Raw genomic sequence first — 18,980 nt, 5'->3', positions numbered from 1 at the left:
GATTAACTTAGTTAATTTAGTCCCCTATAATTAATTATGATCATCACTAAAGCTGTATGTATCATGATGAGTTGGAACATCTTGTTGCTTTACTCAGCTCTGTAATATTTACAGTGACAAACTGCTATGTAAAAGTACAAGGTGGCCATAAACCTATTGATAAGCTGTTGCATCACCAGCTAGATATGTTGCCAGATAGACCACTCTGAAGTAGGCAGGGTAACAACTGCACCACTTGTTCTTCAGATGGTTTTCAAAATTTCTCCCTGGCAAGGCACTGGCCATTCAGTATTTGAGTCAACAAGACTGCACTGAATTAACTTTTTTAAAAAAACTACCTTTTGTATTTATTTCATTGAAAGTAGTAGCATTTGCCCCACGTTCAGTGTATTTCAGTTTAACATACTACTTAAAACTTTCCCCAGACTAAAAGAGCTATTTGCTTCAAGAAAACAAATAATTTTCAAAAATCCATTATTAAAAACAAAAAGATCAGTAAATTATAATCTGTTCTATCTTTCATGGAACTTCCTGCCTACCAAGACGACCAGAAAATGTTACATTCTCTTTCAAAGTGATCAAATCTTGATTCCCTTTGGATTCCAAATTGGCAATACAAGTTTATAATGAACAGCTGACACAGAAAGACTTATATTTACACAGCATCATTAATAGCTGCAGGAACTCCAAATCACTTTGCTTCTAAAATACTTTTGAAAAGTTCCCTCATTTTGAACGCCAAAAATATGGCATCCAGTTTGAGCACAAATGGGATCATAACAAGATAGTGTGTGTTTTATTGATACTAATTTAGGATAAATATTAGTCAGAATACCAAAGAAAACTTCCTGCAAGAAACTTTATTTATAAATCTATACAAATTACTCCCTCAGTCTTGCACTTGTATACCAACTTTTAGTTTTCTGTTCTAATGTCTGGTGTGGGGCCTAAATCAGAACCTCAGATTTAGAGGCAAAAGTACTCCAAAATGACAGCTAGAAATTGTGGAGGTATCAATTTCAGTTGCTGTGGTGCAGATTTCACACTAAGATTCCATATGTTACTTCTGCGATTGACCACGTGGGGGCCGGCCCTTCAATTTGTGCTGGAATAACACTTCATCCACTTCCAAAGAAACGTATCTGTGATCATGGTGCACGACAGTTCTTTACTGAGTATTTGAATATAGTAACTGACTTACTACATGCTGAGAAATGTCACGAGCTGCAATTACATGCAGAAGTGAAAAGTTTCATGAACACACAGAAGTGTTGATCTCACTTGAGCATTTGTTTTCAGATAAGCAAAAATCTATTGCTAATATTCCGCAATGAGGCACGTGTAGGAAAATATTCTTTAGGCCAGAGATTATATGATGGGAGGAGGGAGGATTACCAGCAACCACAATCACAAACAATCAGGACAACTGAGATTTTCAGATGAATGACACACAGTCAGTAAAGAGTTAAGCATCTGAATTTCTAGGTTGCAGCCTAGATATTGTACGAAGGTCTTTCAACTCAGAACATTTTAATCCAATGGCAACCCAACTGATTCACAACTGAATTTTTCCAGATAATATAGAGCAACTATAATTTCAAATAATGGATTAAGGGAAAGGAATAAAAAAGTTCCACAGGAAATTTTCTAAGAAGTATCTTCAACTGTATTTACTTGTAAGCGTAGGTATTCTTTATATTTTTCCTGATCAGGTACTTTTCTTTCAGTATGTTGTTCAATCATTGGGTTTCCTTGGTAAATCTGTGGTGCATTTGCAACTGTAAACCCTACAAAAAAAAACAAAAATAAATTACTCATTCTCGAAACATTTTCAAACTTAAATAACTAATTTGAGTGTGTTAACTTTTATTTCAGGGAAGGTAAAGAAAATGAAACTAAATAGATTCAAAGTTGGGAAGTTTGCTATTAGAAGGAACAGATGGCTGAACTGGTGCATAGAGTTCGAATCAACCGCACAAGGTGTGTATTGTATTAAGCATCTCCAATGTTACCATAGAGACATCATCTCTAGCATATTTCCAATATCTTCTGCTGTTATTGAAAAGACTCTAGGATCTTTCATATAAGCTGTAGTCTTTATGTGGCTGAACTAGCTGAGTTTCTGGTGAATCTGAGAATTTGATATTCAAGGAAGTAATGCTGTTGACGATTCAATTGACATGGCAAGTTGATTAAGTTCTCTCTTATTGGAAACTTAAACCGTCATTACCTGTCATTTATATACAGTGAAACATAGAAACAAAGTGATGCTAGGAAGTTTGTGAACCCTGTAAAATTTTCTCTAATTCTGCAAAGTTGTGACAGAAAATGTGATCAGATCTTCATTTAGTCCTAATACAAGATAAAGAGAAACCAATTAAATAAATAACACAAAAAACATTCTACTTGATCATTTATTTACTGAGAAAAATGATCCAATATTACATGTATTTGTTGGAAAATGTAAATGAACATTTGCTTTCAGTAACTGATGTGACCCTCCCCCCGTACACCAATAACATCAACCAAGCATTTCTGGTAACTCAATCACAAACAAGAGAAAATCTGCAGGTGCTGGAAATCTGAGCAACACACACAAAATGCTGAAGTAACTCAGCAGGCCAGGCAGCATCTATGGAAAAGAGTACAGTTCCAGTAACTGTTGCTCAGTCCTACACATCAGCTTAGAGAAATTTTACGCCATTCCTTCTTACAAAACTTCTTTAACTCTGGGATGAGATTTTGATATTGGTGTGCAGTGCCCTTTTCCCTCCAAACATAGCAATGTGCATTTCTGCCAAAAAGTTCAGTATCTGTCCACAGAACATTATCCCAGAAGCACTGTAGAACATCCAGGTGGTCTTTTGCAAACTTGAGACAAGCAGCAATGTTATCTTTTGAGAGCAACGGTTTCCTCCGTGGTGTCCTTCCATGAACACCATTCATGAACGCACAAACAGAGACTTTAGCAAGTTCTACAAATTTCTGCAGGACTTTTGCTGTACCTTTGGGTTCTTTTTCCATCTCTTTTCAGCATTGCACGTTGCGATCTTGGTGTGATCTTTGCAGGTTGCCCACTCCTAGGGAGAGTAGCAACTGTACTGAGTTTCCTCCATTTGTAGACAATTTCTCTTACTGTGGACTGATGAACACTCAAGCATTTGTAGCCTCTTCCAGCTTCATGCCTCTCTACAATTCTTCTTCTAAAGTCCTCTGAACGTTATTTTGAATGAGGCATGATTCACATAAACAGATCTTTCTTGAGAAGAGCAGGCGCTGTAAGTAATTCGACTTTGTGTGCCTTTTTTTTATAGGGCAAGGCACCTCTACAACCCACAACTGCAATCTCATCTCATTGATTGGAACACCTGACATACATTAAAAAACTGAATTACGTTAAGTGTATATATGTCTATGAAATAATTGAGTTAAAATAAGTAATGCAAAAAAAAAACCAGAAATAAAAAAAAGTAGTAAGGTAGTGTAAATGGGTCAATGTCTATTTGGAAATTGGATGTCAAATTGGAAGAAGCTGTCCCTGAATCACTGTGGGTGGCTTTCAGGCTTCTCTACCTTCTTCTCAATGGTAACAATGAGAGGAGGGCATGCCCTGGGTCATGGGAATCTGTAATGATGGATGCCACCTTCTTAAGGCACTGCTCCATGAAAATGTCTTGGATACTACTGAAGCTAGTACCCATAATGGAGCTGACTAAATTTACAGGTTTTTGCAACTTACTTCAATCTTGTGCAGTAGCACCCCATACCCCATTCTATCGGTGATACAGCCATTCAGAATGATCTCCCAGGTACATTTTATAAGTTTATGAGTGTTTTAGTTGACAAGCCAAATAGATTCAAACTCATAATGAAATATAGCTGCCGTCTTGCCTTCTTTATAGTTGCATCATTATGTTGTGTGCAGGTTAAATCCTCAGAGACATGTACATGCAGGAACTTGAAATTGCTCTCTCGCTCCCTCTATGAGGATTGGTTTGTTTTCCCTCATCTTACCCTTCCTGAAGTCCACAATCAGCTCTTAGGTCTTGCTGATGTTGAGTGCTAGGTTGTTGCTGAGACACCACTCAACTAACTGCTATATCTGGTTCCTGTACGCCATTTCGTTGCCATCTAAAATTCTGCCAACAATAGTTGTATCATAAGCAAATTTATAGGTGCCATTTGAGCTATGCCTAGCCACACAATCATAGGTGTGGAGAGAGTAGAGCAGTCAGCTAAGCACACATCCCTGTGGTGCACCAGTGTTGATTGTTAGTGAGGTGGAAATGTCATTTCCAATTCGCACAGATTGTGGACTTCTGGTTAGACTTACTGACATGCTGTGACTGAGAGAGGAGGAGATATCAGGAGGGCAGTTAAGAGTAAAACAGATTGCTGTGGGCCTGTATTCACAAAAAGGTCAAACTGGGTAAGAGCAGCAATTTCACATAATATAGGAGAACACAGGAGAAGGTAATCAATCAACTGGGTCTATTCCAGTTCCCAGAAGAGGCACTGTGATCAGATTTGAATTTGTTACAGGCTTTAAGATTCTCATTTTGGTAAGTTATCCACAACAAAGCTTCAAATGGACAGACAATGTGAATTAATAAAACAATGGCAAATGATGTTTAACATGGTAAAGCACATTAATCAGAGCATTCTCTAAATAAGAAGCTAAGAATACTGCAGAAATATGAAAGTAAATATACAAAAAATACAAGTTAGTTGACAGGAACATAAACAGAAGAGATTATGCAGATTCTGGAAATCCAGAGTGACACATACAAAATGCTGGAGGAACTCAGCACACCAGGCAGCATCTACAGGGAAGAATAAAGAGTCGATCTTTCAGGCCAAAACCCTTGATCCTGATTCCTCCAATGTCCATGCATCTATATAACTCTGTCTTGAATATATTTACTTAGATTCACAAATAGTAAAAATTTCCAACATTCATAATTGTCTAAGAAATTCTTCATCTCATCCTAAATGGATGCCACATTCTCCTGCTATTTGATAGTCAAGATCTAACTGCAATGAAGGAAGATTACTGAGTTTAAACTATTCTCCTCATCTTTAATATACAAATTTCATGATGCTTATAAGCAACAATTAAAAACATAAACTGCAAATCTAGAACAAAACCAATCTAATTTTCTCTTTCCAAAAATTAACAATTAAAAAGCCTTGTGAAGTCCAATTTCTACCCTTGTTTACTTATTCTACTACCGTACTCCTACAGAAGTGCCTTGCAATTGATACAATTTGCAAAATGGAAGAATGTTCAACTTACAACAAAGACATTTGAAATGTCCTTAATAATAAACACAAGAGATTCTGCAGATGCTGGAAATCTAGAGCAACAGACATAAGTTGCTGAATTCCTCCAGTAATTTTTGTATTGCTCAGGTGCCCTTACACAACCTTGAGCGCTCAGTAACAGACTGCAATATCTCAATGTGGACCACCACTGTCTATTTCACTTATGCAGCATTTACAGAGGCATCAGTTAAACTGTGTGACATATGAACATCACTAATCTTGCCACTCAGTCAAAGCCACATCACCTACATCTCATCAGGATTAGAAAGCTATGCCGGATGATCTTGAGGGTGAAGCAAGAGGGAACAGGTAATCTAATATAAAAAGCAATCCTTCTTCTAGACAATAGCTACAAACAAAGTTGACTACCAAAAGAATAAAAATGCATAAATGACATACTAGCCAGCAAAACGTATGAATATTTATACAAGAGATTGTTCTCAATATTCATTAGAACATGATTTTACCTTGGGCTTTCTGTTGAGGAGTATCCGCACCTGGTCTGGTTAAATTCAAATTAAGGGGTACTGTATTTTTGGAGTCTTGATTTCCTTGATGAGGGAAGTCTCTATAGGCATTTTCATTCTGCTTATGCATTTTCTTCAGATCAGCTGTTTGCAATGTCATATGTTTAAAGTAAATATATTTGAGATTACAAATAAACACAATCATAAATTGTATAACAGCTTTAGATCTTTAAATTTAAAAGTATAGAGTCAATGGGGAATAAATGGAGTGCCTTTCTTTCACATCTGTTCAAATCCAACCCAACCTTATTAAAGAGTAGTAGGTAAAATGCAAGCCTCTGTGCGTATATGCAAGTACATATGGAGAATGATATATACAGAAGAAGCCCATTTAACCACGAGTTTTATTGAAATATAGCAAAAACATGAATTACGTTGACAATATCAAAAATTACAAAGAAGAATGCCGTCAGAATTCATAACTGGCTTGAAAATCTGTGAACCTACAGAAAACATTTGGGTCAAATGGTGCCTCTGGCTGTGTCTTCGATCTTGTGCAGATCTGCTGGTGGAGGCATTTGCAAACATTTTTAAACCACTCCCTGCTTAAATCTGAGGTTCCCACCGGCTTTAAGAAGACCATATTCATCCCAGTACCTAAGAATATAAGGTAATGTGCCTTAATAACTATTGCTAGGTGGCTCTGACATCCACCATCATGAAGTACATGTCACACATTTAACTCAAGTCTGCCAAACAACCTCAGCCTACAGCAATTTGCCTACTGCTAAGACAGGTCTATGGTGAACGCCTTCTTCCTGGCTCTACGCTCCTCTCTGAAATATCTGGACCTATTTTAGACTATTGTTTATTGGCTGCAGCTCCACTTTCAATACTATAATTCCAGACAAACTCATCTCCAAAGTCCAAGAACTGGGGCTAATCTGAATTATGTTCTGTCGATGAAACTACTAAATAGCGGTAGAATATATAATGGCTAAGCATATTCCTAAACCTGAATATGACAAAACTAAAAGAAGAAAAAAAACATACTTAGCAAATTTCCTTCTGCATCTCTAAGAGGTGCTCCTCCTCCTCCTCTTCCCCATGGATTGTATATTTTCATTTCCTGCTCAAGTTTTGCATCATATCTCTCTGTTTCCTCCTTTTCTTTTCTCTTCCTTTCCTCTCTTTCTTGCATCTATAGAAAACATCAAGCACTGAAGAATAATTGCCTAAAAGGTACTCAGGATACTAATATAGCATGCTTAGAAGAACAAATGTCCCAACTCAAACCTGGTGCGATATGAATAATAATTTTTAAAATGAATGGGAGTAATGCCTTGAAGATAGCGTCCCAGAATATTTATCAGGACAATGAAATGGAAATACATTTGATAAAGCAATTGACCTGAAAGATGTAACAATGGAAACCAAGATATTAATATGATGTGAACCTAGACATGCTCAACAAAATGTATTATTTACATTAAATAAGCCAAGTAACTTTGGTTAAAGATTTTTTGACCATTTCAGTATTTTTTTTCTGTATATGGGGCATATATTACTACATAGACTGCCTATAAATTCTCTACTTATATATACCTATTCTCTACTTATGTATACTTACATAAATTCCAAAACTAAGCATAAATTATCTTTGTGCATTTTTTTTATTAATTGCAATTGTGAACAATAGCCAGATCAGAAACGCTGATCAAGTCAACTAGTTCCCAAAGAGAACTCTGTTAGGCCGATCAGATGATTCACTGCTGCTCAATGATAGAACATAAAAAATCATATGTACAATTAAGAAACATTAAAAAATAATAGAAATACTGGAGTCATGATGATCATGATGAAGTCGGCTGGAGAGAGACATGCTGTCAGGGTGACAAAACGTGACAGGGAGCACTTGGAATTAAAAATGAATCCATACTGATTTATTCATCAATTGAAACTAGCATGTGAGGATTAACAAGTGCTTTTTCAACCGAAGGTTGCATTTTGCCTTTTACTAAAAAGGCAGAAATAAACCTAACACTGAAGCATTTGTTTGGGTTAAACCAGGACAATGACCCAGATTTTCTTGGGGAACCCAGAAGATCTGTTTAAAACTGACAAGTTTTCCCCAAGTAAGCTTGCATGAATATGGAGTTCTAAACTTCTGAATGTGTGTTTACTGGGATTTTGTCAACTATGCGCTTCAACTGGACTCATCATGGGAGTGCAAGGAAGGAGTGCAAACAGTCTGCACTTGCACTGCTGAATCTGCCTGCTGAATAGGCCAGGTTAGGAATTTACTTTTACACTTCAGAAAATATCAGTTTGTAATCAGGCATAGTGGATGTATACTATGATATTTTTAATTAAATAGAGGAACCAGATAAGGATATATTATAAAAGCAACAAGTCATGCTTGAAGAACCCAACTGAAAAAAGGTGAAGTAACAGACAAGAGACATTATTTATATGGAATTCAAAGAGGTATTTGAAAAAAGTGTCTTAGCTAATGTTGAAGTCCATATAAATAAGGATTATTGATTCAGCCATCAAAATGGGCTAGAACTCAACTTAAAGATCTGTGTTCAACTAATGACTGTATTTATAAATAACTGAAATAATGTAAGCAGTTAGGAAAAAGCAAACAGAAACACTTAGGGCTATTAATAGACAATACAAAAAATGCAAACTAGTGTCAAATGGATTTCAAGGAAGTCATATATGAAGTTATCTATTTGTACCTACAAAGTGTGGAATAAATCATGTAGAGTTTCAACCTGAAACATCAAATGTTCATTTCCCTGCATGGATGCTACCTGACCTGCTAAGTTTTTCTAGTGTTTTGCGTTGTTGCTCTGGAATAAATAATCTGTTTCTCTCCTAGTAGTGAAAACCTAAGAATCCAAATGGACTTGGGTATGCATGTATATAGATCATATGACAAAAGGTCCAGAATATAATCAAAAATGTATACAATGCAATTTTTATACATATAGAACTAAAATATAAAAGGATACAAGATACTAAAGCTATACAAAGCAAAGATACCATGTGCAGCTCCATGTAACATGCCATAAGAAAAATCTAAGGGAAGATACCAAATTGATATCTGGACTTTGGGAATCATTATCTAGGATCATATTCCCTTGTGCAGCGTATGATCCTACATTATGAGGTGATTTGATGAGAGGGTGGTTTTCTCACTAATTGTGAAATTCAAAGTTCAAAGTGTAGGACAAAGCAGCATATCTAAAAATTAAAACTAGGCTTTCCTAGTTTTAACAGACTGAAGTTAAGAAACACTTCTATTAACTTAGGGTGATGAAAATTTGAAATCCTATTTTGGAGATGGCAATTGATTCTAAGTGATCACTAATTTTAATCAGTGGCTATTAGATTTTCATTAACTAGAGCTCTTCTGACTGAGTAGCAGAGTAGACTGGTGTCAGTGAACAGAATGGCAAATAACCCCATGTTCCTTTGCTTCCATGTCTTCACTTCTATAATTGATGCAGATCAGTCATGCCCTAATGGGTGAACATGACAACAGCAAGCTGTGCTTTTCATTCTAAAGTTCCCACCTGCTTTCCCCCTTTCCCCTCCCCCACCAAAGATGTATTACTTCTCGCCACTCACTTCTTTTAAGATCTTTAAAGTTTTCTGTTCAATCAAGATATTAGACAACTAACCAAACAGGGCTGGTGCCAATTTTCTTCCCCTTACAAAGCACCCAGATACATTTTACAGGATTGAAGACAAAATTTACATGCAAGTTACTGTTATTCTGAAGAAGGTAAAAATAATCATGGCAACCCAGCAAGTGACCTGTGGGCATTGCTTATCTAGGCTGTATTTCTGTGTTTGGGGTTTTCTACTTAAACATAGTTGACCTTGAAGATCAGGTGAGTGCCAGTGTCATGAACCAAGATGACATAACATTTGTTCAAGTGTGAACCCTATAGGCAAGACAGCAAAAGCATTGATGGAAATATCAACATTTGTCAAATATCTGAATGGGAAAATACTTTGTTTTAATCATTTTTACTTTGGGAGAAAGAAAATGAAGAGTATAATGATTCAATTGGTCCTATTGTGCACATGATGCAATAGCAGAGGGACTTCTGGATATTTTTCTTATCTATTATACTAAGGGGCCTTTGCTATCTATGCAAGTATATACTACCCAGTCCTAATTACCTTAAAGAAAATGGCGCAATCACCTTTTGGCAAATGTAGTTTCAGATTGCTACTTGGCAGGTAGCGCCAAGATTTACAGCCAGCAATGATGAATGAATGATACATTTCCCACTCAGGATATTTTCACTTGGAGTGGCACTTTCACATGTGTCTGCTGCCATCATGTGGCCAAATAGTAGAGGTCATGGGATAGGGTGGTGCATTTTAAGTTTACCCATTTGTACTGGTAAGGTCTGAAAAAACAAACTATCCCAATAGTTTTCAAAAAGGTTGGGATATTCCACTACAAGCAGGCTATTCAAAACTGACAATGCAGTTTGCATTAAAGCAAGAGAAACATCTATGGGAAAATAAGTTTCAGTTAACTTACTATTCTTGAATTTTAAAAAATAAATACACTTAATATTTATTGTGCTTTAAAATGCTAATAACTTTTAATTAAAGATTTATTTTGGTGGAATAGAAAAAATTCAAAAACATTCATATTTACTTATTAGAAATTGACAAACTAAATAGCATGAAATGAGAAACTTAAACATAGTTTCACCTGCTTTTTCAAGAAATCCTGGTAAGTTTGTGTACTTTCCTTTGATAAAAATGCTTGTTGCTCTGGCAAGAATCCACCATCTAAGTTCTTAGAAGTAGAGGCATCACGAACATTTGGCACACTGCAAATGAAATGAAGACTTAAGAGTTGCTGACTAATGTTATATAATGTCACGTGAATTTAACATTCAAATAACCTAGAGAATAATTAATATTATTTTCATATTGATATATGATATTCATAAAGTAAAATGAACAGCAAGTAGGCAGATGATAGTAGGTTTTGGACTGTTACCTGTGTCAATAGCCCTTTTGATTTACTCTGGCAAACAAGGTTTTGATTGTGTGTGTTGTTTTCATTATAATTATCATTCTATAAGATAGACATTTAAAATGATTCATTTGGAATTTTGTGTGAAGTTCTGGTCACCTACATACTAGAAGTAGTCATTCAAGAACAAGTGTTAGGCTACATTTTCTTTGACATGAATTTCTTTAATAAGGTCATTTGCAAGGCAGTAAATGATACATGCTAAACACAAAGTACACTGCAGATGCTGTGGTCAAATCAACACGAACAAACAAGCTGGAGGAACTCAGCAGGTCGGGCAGCATCCGTGGAAACGAGCAGTCAACGTTTCGGGCCAAGACCCTTTGTCAGGACTGAAGAAGGAGGGGGCGGGGGCCCCATAAAGAAGGTGGGGGGAGGTGGGAAGGAGAAGGCTGGTAGGTGCCAGGTGAAAAACCATCAGAGGAAAGATCAAGGGGTGGGGGAAGGGAAGCAGGGAGGGGATAGGGAGGAAAAGTGAAGAAGGAATGTAAGGGGAAAGCACTAAGGGTAGAAGAAGGTAGGATCATGAAAGAGGTGATAGGCAGCTGGAAGAGGAGGCAGAGTGAAACTGGGATGAGGGAAGGGGGGGGGGGGGGAAGGAATTACCGGAAGTTGGAGAATTCGATGATATATGCTTTATTCTCTGTAATACATGATACTTTAAAACGTAACTGCACAAGCAGTTGAAATTGCAGATAATTAGAACATGGAAGATGATGAAAGATAAAACTTACTAAGATTGATCTACCGACGAATTATGTAGATAACCTTGCATGGGTACATTGGACAGCCCATTTTGAGGGTTGATCAAGGATACAGGATGTGTTCCAATGACTCCTGGACCATCTATATCATAAAGTTTAAAGGATTAGGTGTTGTATTTTGGAGTAAATAATACATAAAATCTATAGAACACTAAATATTGTTAAATAATATTAAGTACAAGACCATAAGACATAGGAACAAAATTAGGCCATTTGGGCCATCAAATCTGCTCCACCATACAATCAAGGTTAATCCTTTCTTCTCTTCCTCAGTCCCACTCCCCAGTTTCTCCCTGTGACCTTTGATGCCGTAGCCAATCAAAAACCTATCAACCTCAGCCCTAAATAAACCCAATAATCTGGCCTCCACAGCTGCCTGTGGTAACAAATTTCCACCCCCAAGCTAAAAAAATTTCTCTGCATCTCCATTTTAAATGGACAGCCACCTACCCTGAGGCTCTGCCCTTGTGTCCTGGACTCCCCCACCATGGGAAACATTCTCTTACACATTTATTCTGTCTTGGCCTTTCAACATTTGAAAGGTTTAATTGAGATCCCCCCCCCCCCCCCCACCTCTCCTAAGCTTCAGTGAGTACAGACCTACAGCTATCAAACATTTCTCGTATGATAACCCTTTCATTCCCAGAATCATCCTTGTGAACTTCCTCTGAAAGCTTTCCAATGCCAGCACATCTTTTCTTAGATAAAGAGCCTAAACCGTTCACAACACTCCTGAGGCTTCACCGGTGTTTAATAAAGGTCAGCATCACATCCCTGTTCTTATATTATAGACCTCTTGAAATGAATGCTAACACTGCATTTGCCTTCCTCACCACTGACTCAACCTGCAAGTTAACCTTTTGGGTGGTCTGCACAAGGACTCAAGATCCTTCGCATCTCAGATTTTTGGATTTTCTACCCGTTTAGGAAATAGTCTGCACCTTTATTTCTTCTACCAAGTGCATGACTATGTATTTTTCAACATTGTATTTCATTTGCCACTTTCTTGCCCATTCTCCTAGTTGGTCTAAGTCCTTCTGCAACCTTCCTGTTTCCTCAACAATATCTGCTCCTCAACCAATCTTCATATCATCTGCACACTTGGCAACAAAGCCATCTACTTCATCATCTAAATCATTGATATACACCATAAAAAGCAGTCCTAACAACAACCTCTGTCCACTAGTCACTGGCAGCCAACTAGAAAAGGATCCTTCTGTTCCCACTCACTGCCTAATACCAATCAGCCAATGCTCTAGCCATGCCAGTAACTTTCCTGTAATACCATAGGCTCTTAACTTGGTAAGCAGACTCATGTGTGGCACCTTGTCCTATATTAGCAAGTACACCATAATTTCATCCTTAACAATTTACTCCAACATCTTCCCAAACACTGAGGTCAGGCTAACCGATCTATAATTTCCTTTCTGCTGCCTTCCTGCAATTTTCCAATCCTCCCAGAACAATGTAAGAGTCCAATGATTCTTGAATGATCATTATGAATTCCTCCACAATCTCCACCACTACCTCCTTCAGAGCCCTAGGATGCAGGTCATCTGGTCTGGGTGACTTATATACCTTTAGGTCTTTCAGCTTTTCAACACCTTCTCACTTGTAATAGTAACTGCACTCACTTTTCTTCCGTCACACCCTTCAACACCTGGCACACTGCCAGTATCTTTCACAGTGAAGATTGATGCAAACTATCACTTAGTTCATTTACCACCTCCTTGTCCCGTTATTTATTTAGCGTCATTTTCTAGTGGCTTTATATCACCTCCCATCTTGCTTTTACGTTTTTATATAACTGAATAAGCTTCCTGTAGGTTTTTAAAGGCTTCCCAATCCTCTATCTTCCCATTAAATGTTGCTTTATTGTATGCCCTCTCTTTTGCTTTTACATTAGCTTTGACTTCCCTTGTCAGCCACAGATGTACTATTTTGCCATTTAAGTGTTTCTTTGTTTTTGGAATACATCTATCCTGCACCTTCCTAATTTCCCCAGAAACTCAAATCATTATGTTATCTTAAAAATAATCACACGTCAGAGCTGCCATTTTTCTAGGACTCATTTGCAAGGTAGCACAATATAAGACCATTTCTACTCTCATACATTCCTTGTACTCTTCAAGGGATCTGTTCAATCCCAGCTATCCATACCTGACATATGCCTCCTTCATTTTCCTTACCAGCGCCTCGATATCCTTCATCAACCAAGGATTTCAAACCCTACCAGCTTTACTTTTCATTCTAAAACGAACATGCTGATCCTGGACTTGTCACTTAAAAGTCTCCCTCTTGCCAGACATTCCTTTACCTGAAAGCAGCCTCTCCCAGTTAAACTTTGCAAGTTCATGTTTACTAACATCAAAAGTTAGACGCCCCAATTTAAGAAATTAACTTCCAGACCAGTCCTATCTTTCTTGTTAACTATTTAAAAGTAATAGATCTATGGTTACTGGTCCTAATTAATGTGCTCGCCTACTGACACTTTAATCACTTACCCAGACTCATTTTCAAAAGGTCAAGTGTTGCCCTTTTTCTAGTAGGTCCATGCACATACTGCATGAGAAAACTTCCCCTTACATACTTAACAAATTCCACTCCATCCAAGTGCTAGGACATGGCGGTCCCAGTCTATAGAGAAACATAGAAAACCTACAGCACAATACAGGCCCTTCAGCCCACAAAGTTCCCACAAAGAACATGTCTCTACCTTAGAAATTACTAGGGTTACTCAGAGCCCTCTATTTTTTTAAGCTCCATGTACCTATCCAAAAGTCTCTTAAAAGACCCTATCATATCCACCTCCACAAATGTTGCCGACTGCTGTATTATGGATATTATAATCACTTACTATTAAAAATTCCATTATTCATACAGCAATCTGGGATCTCCCTACATATTTGCTCCCTTAATTCCAACTGATTACCAGGAAGTGAGGGGAGGGCTACTCTACAGTCCTATCAAAGTGATAACTTCCTTCTTATATCTGAGTTTCACCCAAATAGCCTCATCAGACAATTGCCCATGAATATCTTTCTGAATAATACCATGGTGTTCTTTCTAATCGAAAACACAACTCTCCCTCCATCTCTATCATACTTGTGGCATTTGTACTGTGGAACACTACCAGTCTTGTCCATCCCTCAAACATGTAACAACTGCAGTGTCAATGCCACTGATCATAGGCTCCTAACTTGTAAATAACCTTTTATTACTATTGATGTTCTCTGTTCATTAGCCAATCTTCAACTTCTATGTCAATATATTACCAAGATAACTTATCTTTTATTTTAATGCTTTGAAATACTGTACTAATAATTTAAATCCATTTCATTATTTTAAACGTTACTGATCACCCGAGGATTCAAAAGTTGCCAGAGCATTCCTGGGAAGGTGCCCATAATCTATTTGCAGCTTAAAGCACATCTTACTTCACATCTTTCATGTCCTCTAAGAGGACCACAACTTTGTCATAGGATTTGAAGGTTTGCGTGCCTCAATGACCCAGAGAGCTATGTTGGCTGGAATCAGGGTCTTGTGCTTTGGCTCTTGGTAAGATCACCCATGGCAAACAGGTCAAAGGGTAGAGGCCAGACTAAGAGTGGTCCGCTGGTCCTCGAGGTTCATAAGTTCAGCTCAGGGTGAACAACCCTGACCAGTCAAAAAACATTTGTTACAGAAACAGACATGAAGAATCCTTTGAAACAGAGAGAGATGACCTTCATTCCTGCCCTAAATGCCACTGGCATATTGACCAGCAAATAAATCTCTCATGTGTGTAAATGATCAATTTATTCTGCCTACTGTAATTGAAAAATGTACATGTGGACAGGCTGGATTTAGACTGATGTGATCCAACCATTCTTTCACTCCAAAACTGCTTTAGTGACAAGATATAAAGAATTATGGCTAATACTTTGAGAAGGTGAAGGAGAGTCTCCATTAATACCAATGTTGTTGTCTTCCAAGATTTAGATTCAGTGACTGAAAACAACATCAATATATTTATAAGCTAATTTATGATTAAATATGATTTGGAGAACTTTGAAGTGGAAGAGTTCCCATGGACCTGCTGTCCTGGACCCAGGTGGTAAAGGTGACAGGTGTAGGATGTGCTGTCAACAGAATATCAGAGAATCACTGCAGTACACAGCAGCCTGTTTATCAAAAAAAAATTATTTGCTTTGTCCATGATGTTGAAATGCTTTACGTAATCAGAATTTGATTCTATACTACTTTGATGTTCACTTCAAGCTGATCTAAGATTCAATAGAGAAAGACCCCAGGATTTGTAAAGGCATTATAACCTATAACCATATAACAATCACAGCACGGAAACAGGCCATCTCGGCCCTCCTAGTCCGTGCCAAACTCTTAATCTCATCTAGTCCCACCTACCCGCATTCAGCCCATAACCCTCCACTCCTTTCCTGTCCATATACCTATCCAATTTTACCTTAAATGACACAACTGAACTGGCCTCTACTACTTCGACAGGAAGCTCATTCCACACAGCTATCACTCTCTGAGTAAAGAAATACCCCCTCGTGTTTCCCTTAAACTTTTGCCCCCTAACTCTCAAATTATATCCTCTCGTTTGAATCTCCCCTACTCTCAACGGAAACAGCCTATTTACGTCACCTCTATCTATCCCTCTCAAAATTTTAAATACCTCAATCAAATCCCCCCTCAACCTTCTATGCTCCAATGAATAGAAACCTAACTTGTTCAACCTTTCTCTGTAACTTAAGTGCTGAAACCCAGGTAACATCCTAGTAAATCGTCTCTGCATTCTCTCTAATTTATTTATATCTTTCCTATAAGTCGGTGACCAGAACTGTACACAATATTCCAAATTTGGCCTTACCAATGCCTTGTACAATTTTAACATTACATCCCAACTTCTGTACACAATGCTCTGATTTATAAAGGCCAGCGTTCCAAAAGCCTTCTTCACCACCCTATCTACATGAGACTCCACCTTCAGGGAACTATGCACTGTTATTCCTAGATCTCTTTGTTTCACTGCATTCCTCAATGCCCTACCATTTACCTTGTATGTTCTATTTGGATTATTCCTGCCAAAATGTAGAACCTCACACTTCTCAGCATTAAACTCCATCTGCTAACATTCAGCCCATTCTTCTAACTGGCATAAAGCTCCCTGCAAGCTTGGAAAACCCACCTCATTATCCACAACACCTCCTACCTTAGTATCATCGGCATACTTACTAATCCAATTTACCACCCCATCATCCAGATTATTTATGTATATTACAAACAACATTGGGCCCAAAACAGATCCCTGAGGCACCCCGCTAGTTACCGGCCTTCATCCCTATAAACAATTATCCACCACTACTCTCTGGCATCTCCCATCTAGCCACTGTTGAATCCATTTTATTACTCCAGCATTAATACCTAACGACTGAACCTTCTTAACTAACCTTCCATGTGGAACTTTGTCAAAGGCCTTGCTGAAGTCCATATAGACTACAGCCACTGCCTTACCCTCGTCAACATTCCTCGTAACTTCTTCAAAAAATCCAATAAAGTTTGTCAACCATGACCTTCCACGCACAAATCCATGCTGGCTACTCCTAATCAGATCCTGTCTATCCAGATAATTATAAATACTATCTCTAAGAATACTTTCCATTAATTTACCCATCACTGATGTCAAACTGAGAGGTCTATAATTGCTAGGCTTACTTCTAGAACCCGTTTTAAACAATGGAACCACATGAGCAATACGCCAATCCTCCGGCACAATCCCCGTTTCTAATGACATCTGAAAGATCTCCGTCAGAGCTCCTGCTATCTCTACACAAACTTCCCTCAAGGTCCTGGGGAATATCCTGTCAGGACCCGGAGAATTATCCACTTTTAAATTTCTTAAAAGCGCCAGTACTTCCACCTCTTTAATTGTCATAGGTTCCATAACTTTCTTACTTGTTTCCCACACCTTACACAATTCAATATCCTTCTCCTTAGTGAATACCGAAGAGATCGTTCAAAATCTCTCCCATCTCCCTCGGCTCCACACATAGCTGACCACCCTGATTCTCTAAGGGACCAATTTTATCCCTCACTATCCTTTTGCTTTTAATATAACTGTAGAAACCTTTTGGATTTACTTTCACCTTATTTGCCAAACCAACCTCGTATCTTCTTTTAGCTTTTCTAATCTTTTTCTTAAGATTCCTTTTACATTCTTTATATTCCTCGAGCAATTCCTTTACTCCATGCTGCCTATATCTATTGTAGACATCCCTCTTTTTCCGAACCAAGTTTCTAATATCCTTTGAAAACCATGGTGCTTTCAAATCTTTAACCTTTCCTTTCAACCTAACAGGAACAATAAGATTCTGTGCCCTCATTATTTCACCCTTAAATGACCTCCATTTCTCTACTACATCCTTCCCATAAAACAACTTGACCCAATCCACTCTCTCTAAATCCCTTCGCATCTCCTCAAAGTTAGCCTTTCTCCAATCAAAAATCTCAACTCTAGGTCCAGTCCTGTCCTTCTCCATAATTATATTGAAGCTAATGCTATTGTGATCACTGGACCTGAAGTGCTCCCCAACACATACATCTGTCAAGCTGACCTATCGCATTCCCTAACAGGAGATCCAACACTGCCCCATCTCTAGTCGGTACTTCTATGTATTGTTGCAAAAAACTATCCTGCACACATTTCACAAACTCTAAACCATCCAGCCCTTTTACAGAATGAGCTTCCCAATCTACGTGTGGAAAATTAAAATCTCCCACAATCACCACCTTGTGTTTACTACAAATATCTGCTATCTCCTTACACATTTGCTCTTCCAACTCACGCTCCCCATTAGGTGGCCTATAATACACTCCTATCAGTGTTACCACACCTTTCCCATTCCTCAATTCCTCCCAAATAGCCTCCCTAGAGGAGCTCTCTAATCTATCCTTCCAAAGCACCGCCATAAGATTTTCTTGGACAAGCAATGCAACACCTCCTCTTCTGGCCCCTCCTACTCTATCACACCTGAAGCAACTAAATCCAGGAATATTTAGTTGCCAATCACACCCTTCCTGCAACCATGTTTCACTAATAGCTACAACATCATAATTCCAGGTATCAATCCACGTTTTAAGCTCATCCACCTTTCTTACAATGCTCCTAGCATTAAAATAGATACATTTAAGATACTCTCCCCCTCCTCCTCTCTTTTCATCCCTAACAATGCATTCAAATTTATTATCCTTTTCTTTCTTCTCCCCTACATCTTCGGGCTGAGCGCATCCCTTCTCCATCATCTGCCTTTCCTCCCTCACACACTGTCTACTTACTTGCTCTAC

General features: G+C 38.0%; 1 protein-coding gene across 7 annotated transcripts in view; it reads right to left on the bottom strand.

Annotated features, from left to right (window-relative positions):
* Positions 1-18,980, bottom strand: part of LOC132400865 (centrosome and spindle pole-associated protein 1) — a 150,337-nt gene that overhangs the window by 51,650 nt on the left and 79,707 nt on the right. For all 7 annotated transcript variants that reach the window (XM_059982382.1, XM_059982352.1, XM_059982359.1 and 4 more), the window contains 5 exons: positions 11,604-11,715; positions 10,540-10,660; positions 6,846-6,993; positions 5,793-5,936; positions 1,675-1,787 (listed from right to left, as the gene is read on the bottom strand). In XM_059982382.1, the coding sequence (XP_059838365.1) occupies positions 1,675-1,787; positions 5,793-5,936; positions 6,846-6,993; positions 10,540-10,660; positions 11,604-11,715 (638 nt within the window). The remainder of the gene's footprint in view (positions 1-1,674; positions 1,788-5,792; positions 5,937-6,845; positions 6,994-10,539; positions 10,661-11,603; positions 11,716-18,980) is intronic.

This window comes from Hypanus sabinus, chromosome 1 (genome assembly GCF_030144855.1).
Source record: "Hypanus sabinus isolate sHypSab1 chromosome 1, sHypSab1.hap1, whole genome shotgun sequence".
In the NCBI taxonomy this organism is placed as follows: Eukaryota; Metazoa; Chordata; class Chondrichthyes; order Myliobatiformes; family Dasyatidae; genus Hypanus; species Hypanus sabinus.
This window is presented reverse-complemented; position numbering and strand designations above follow the sequence as displayed.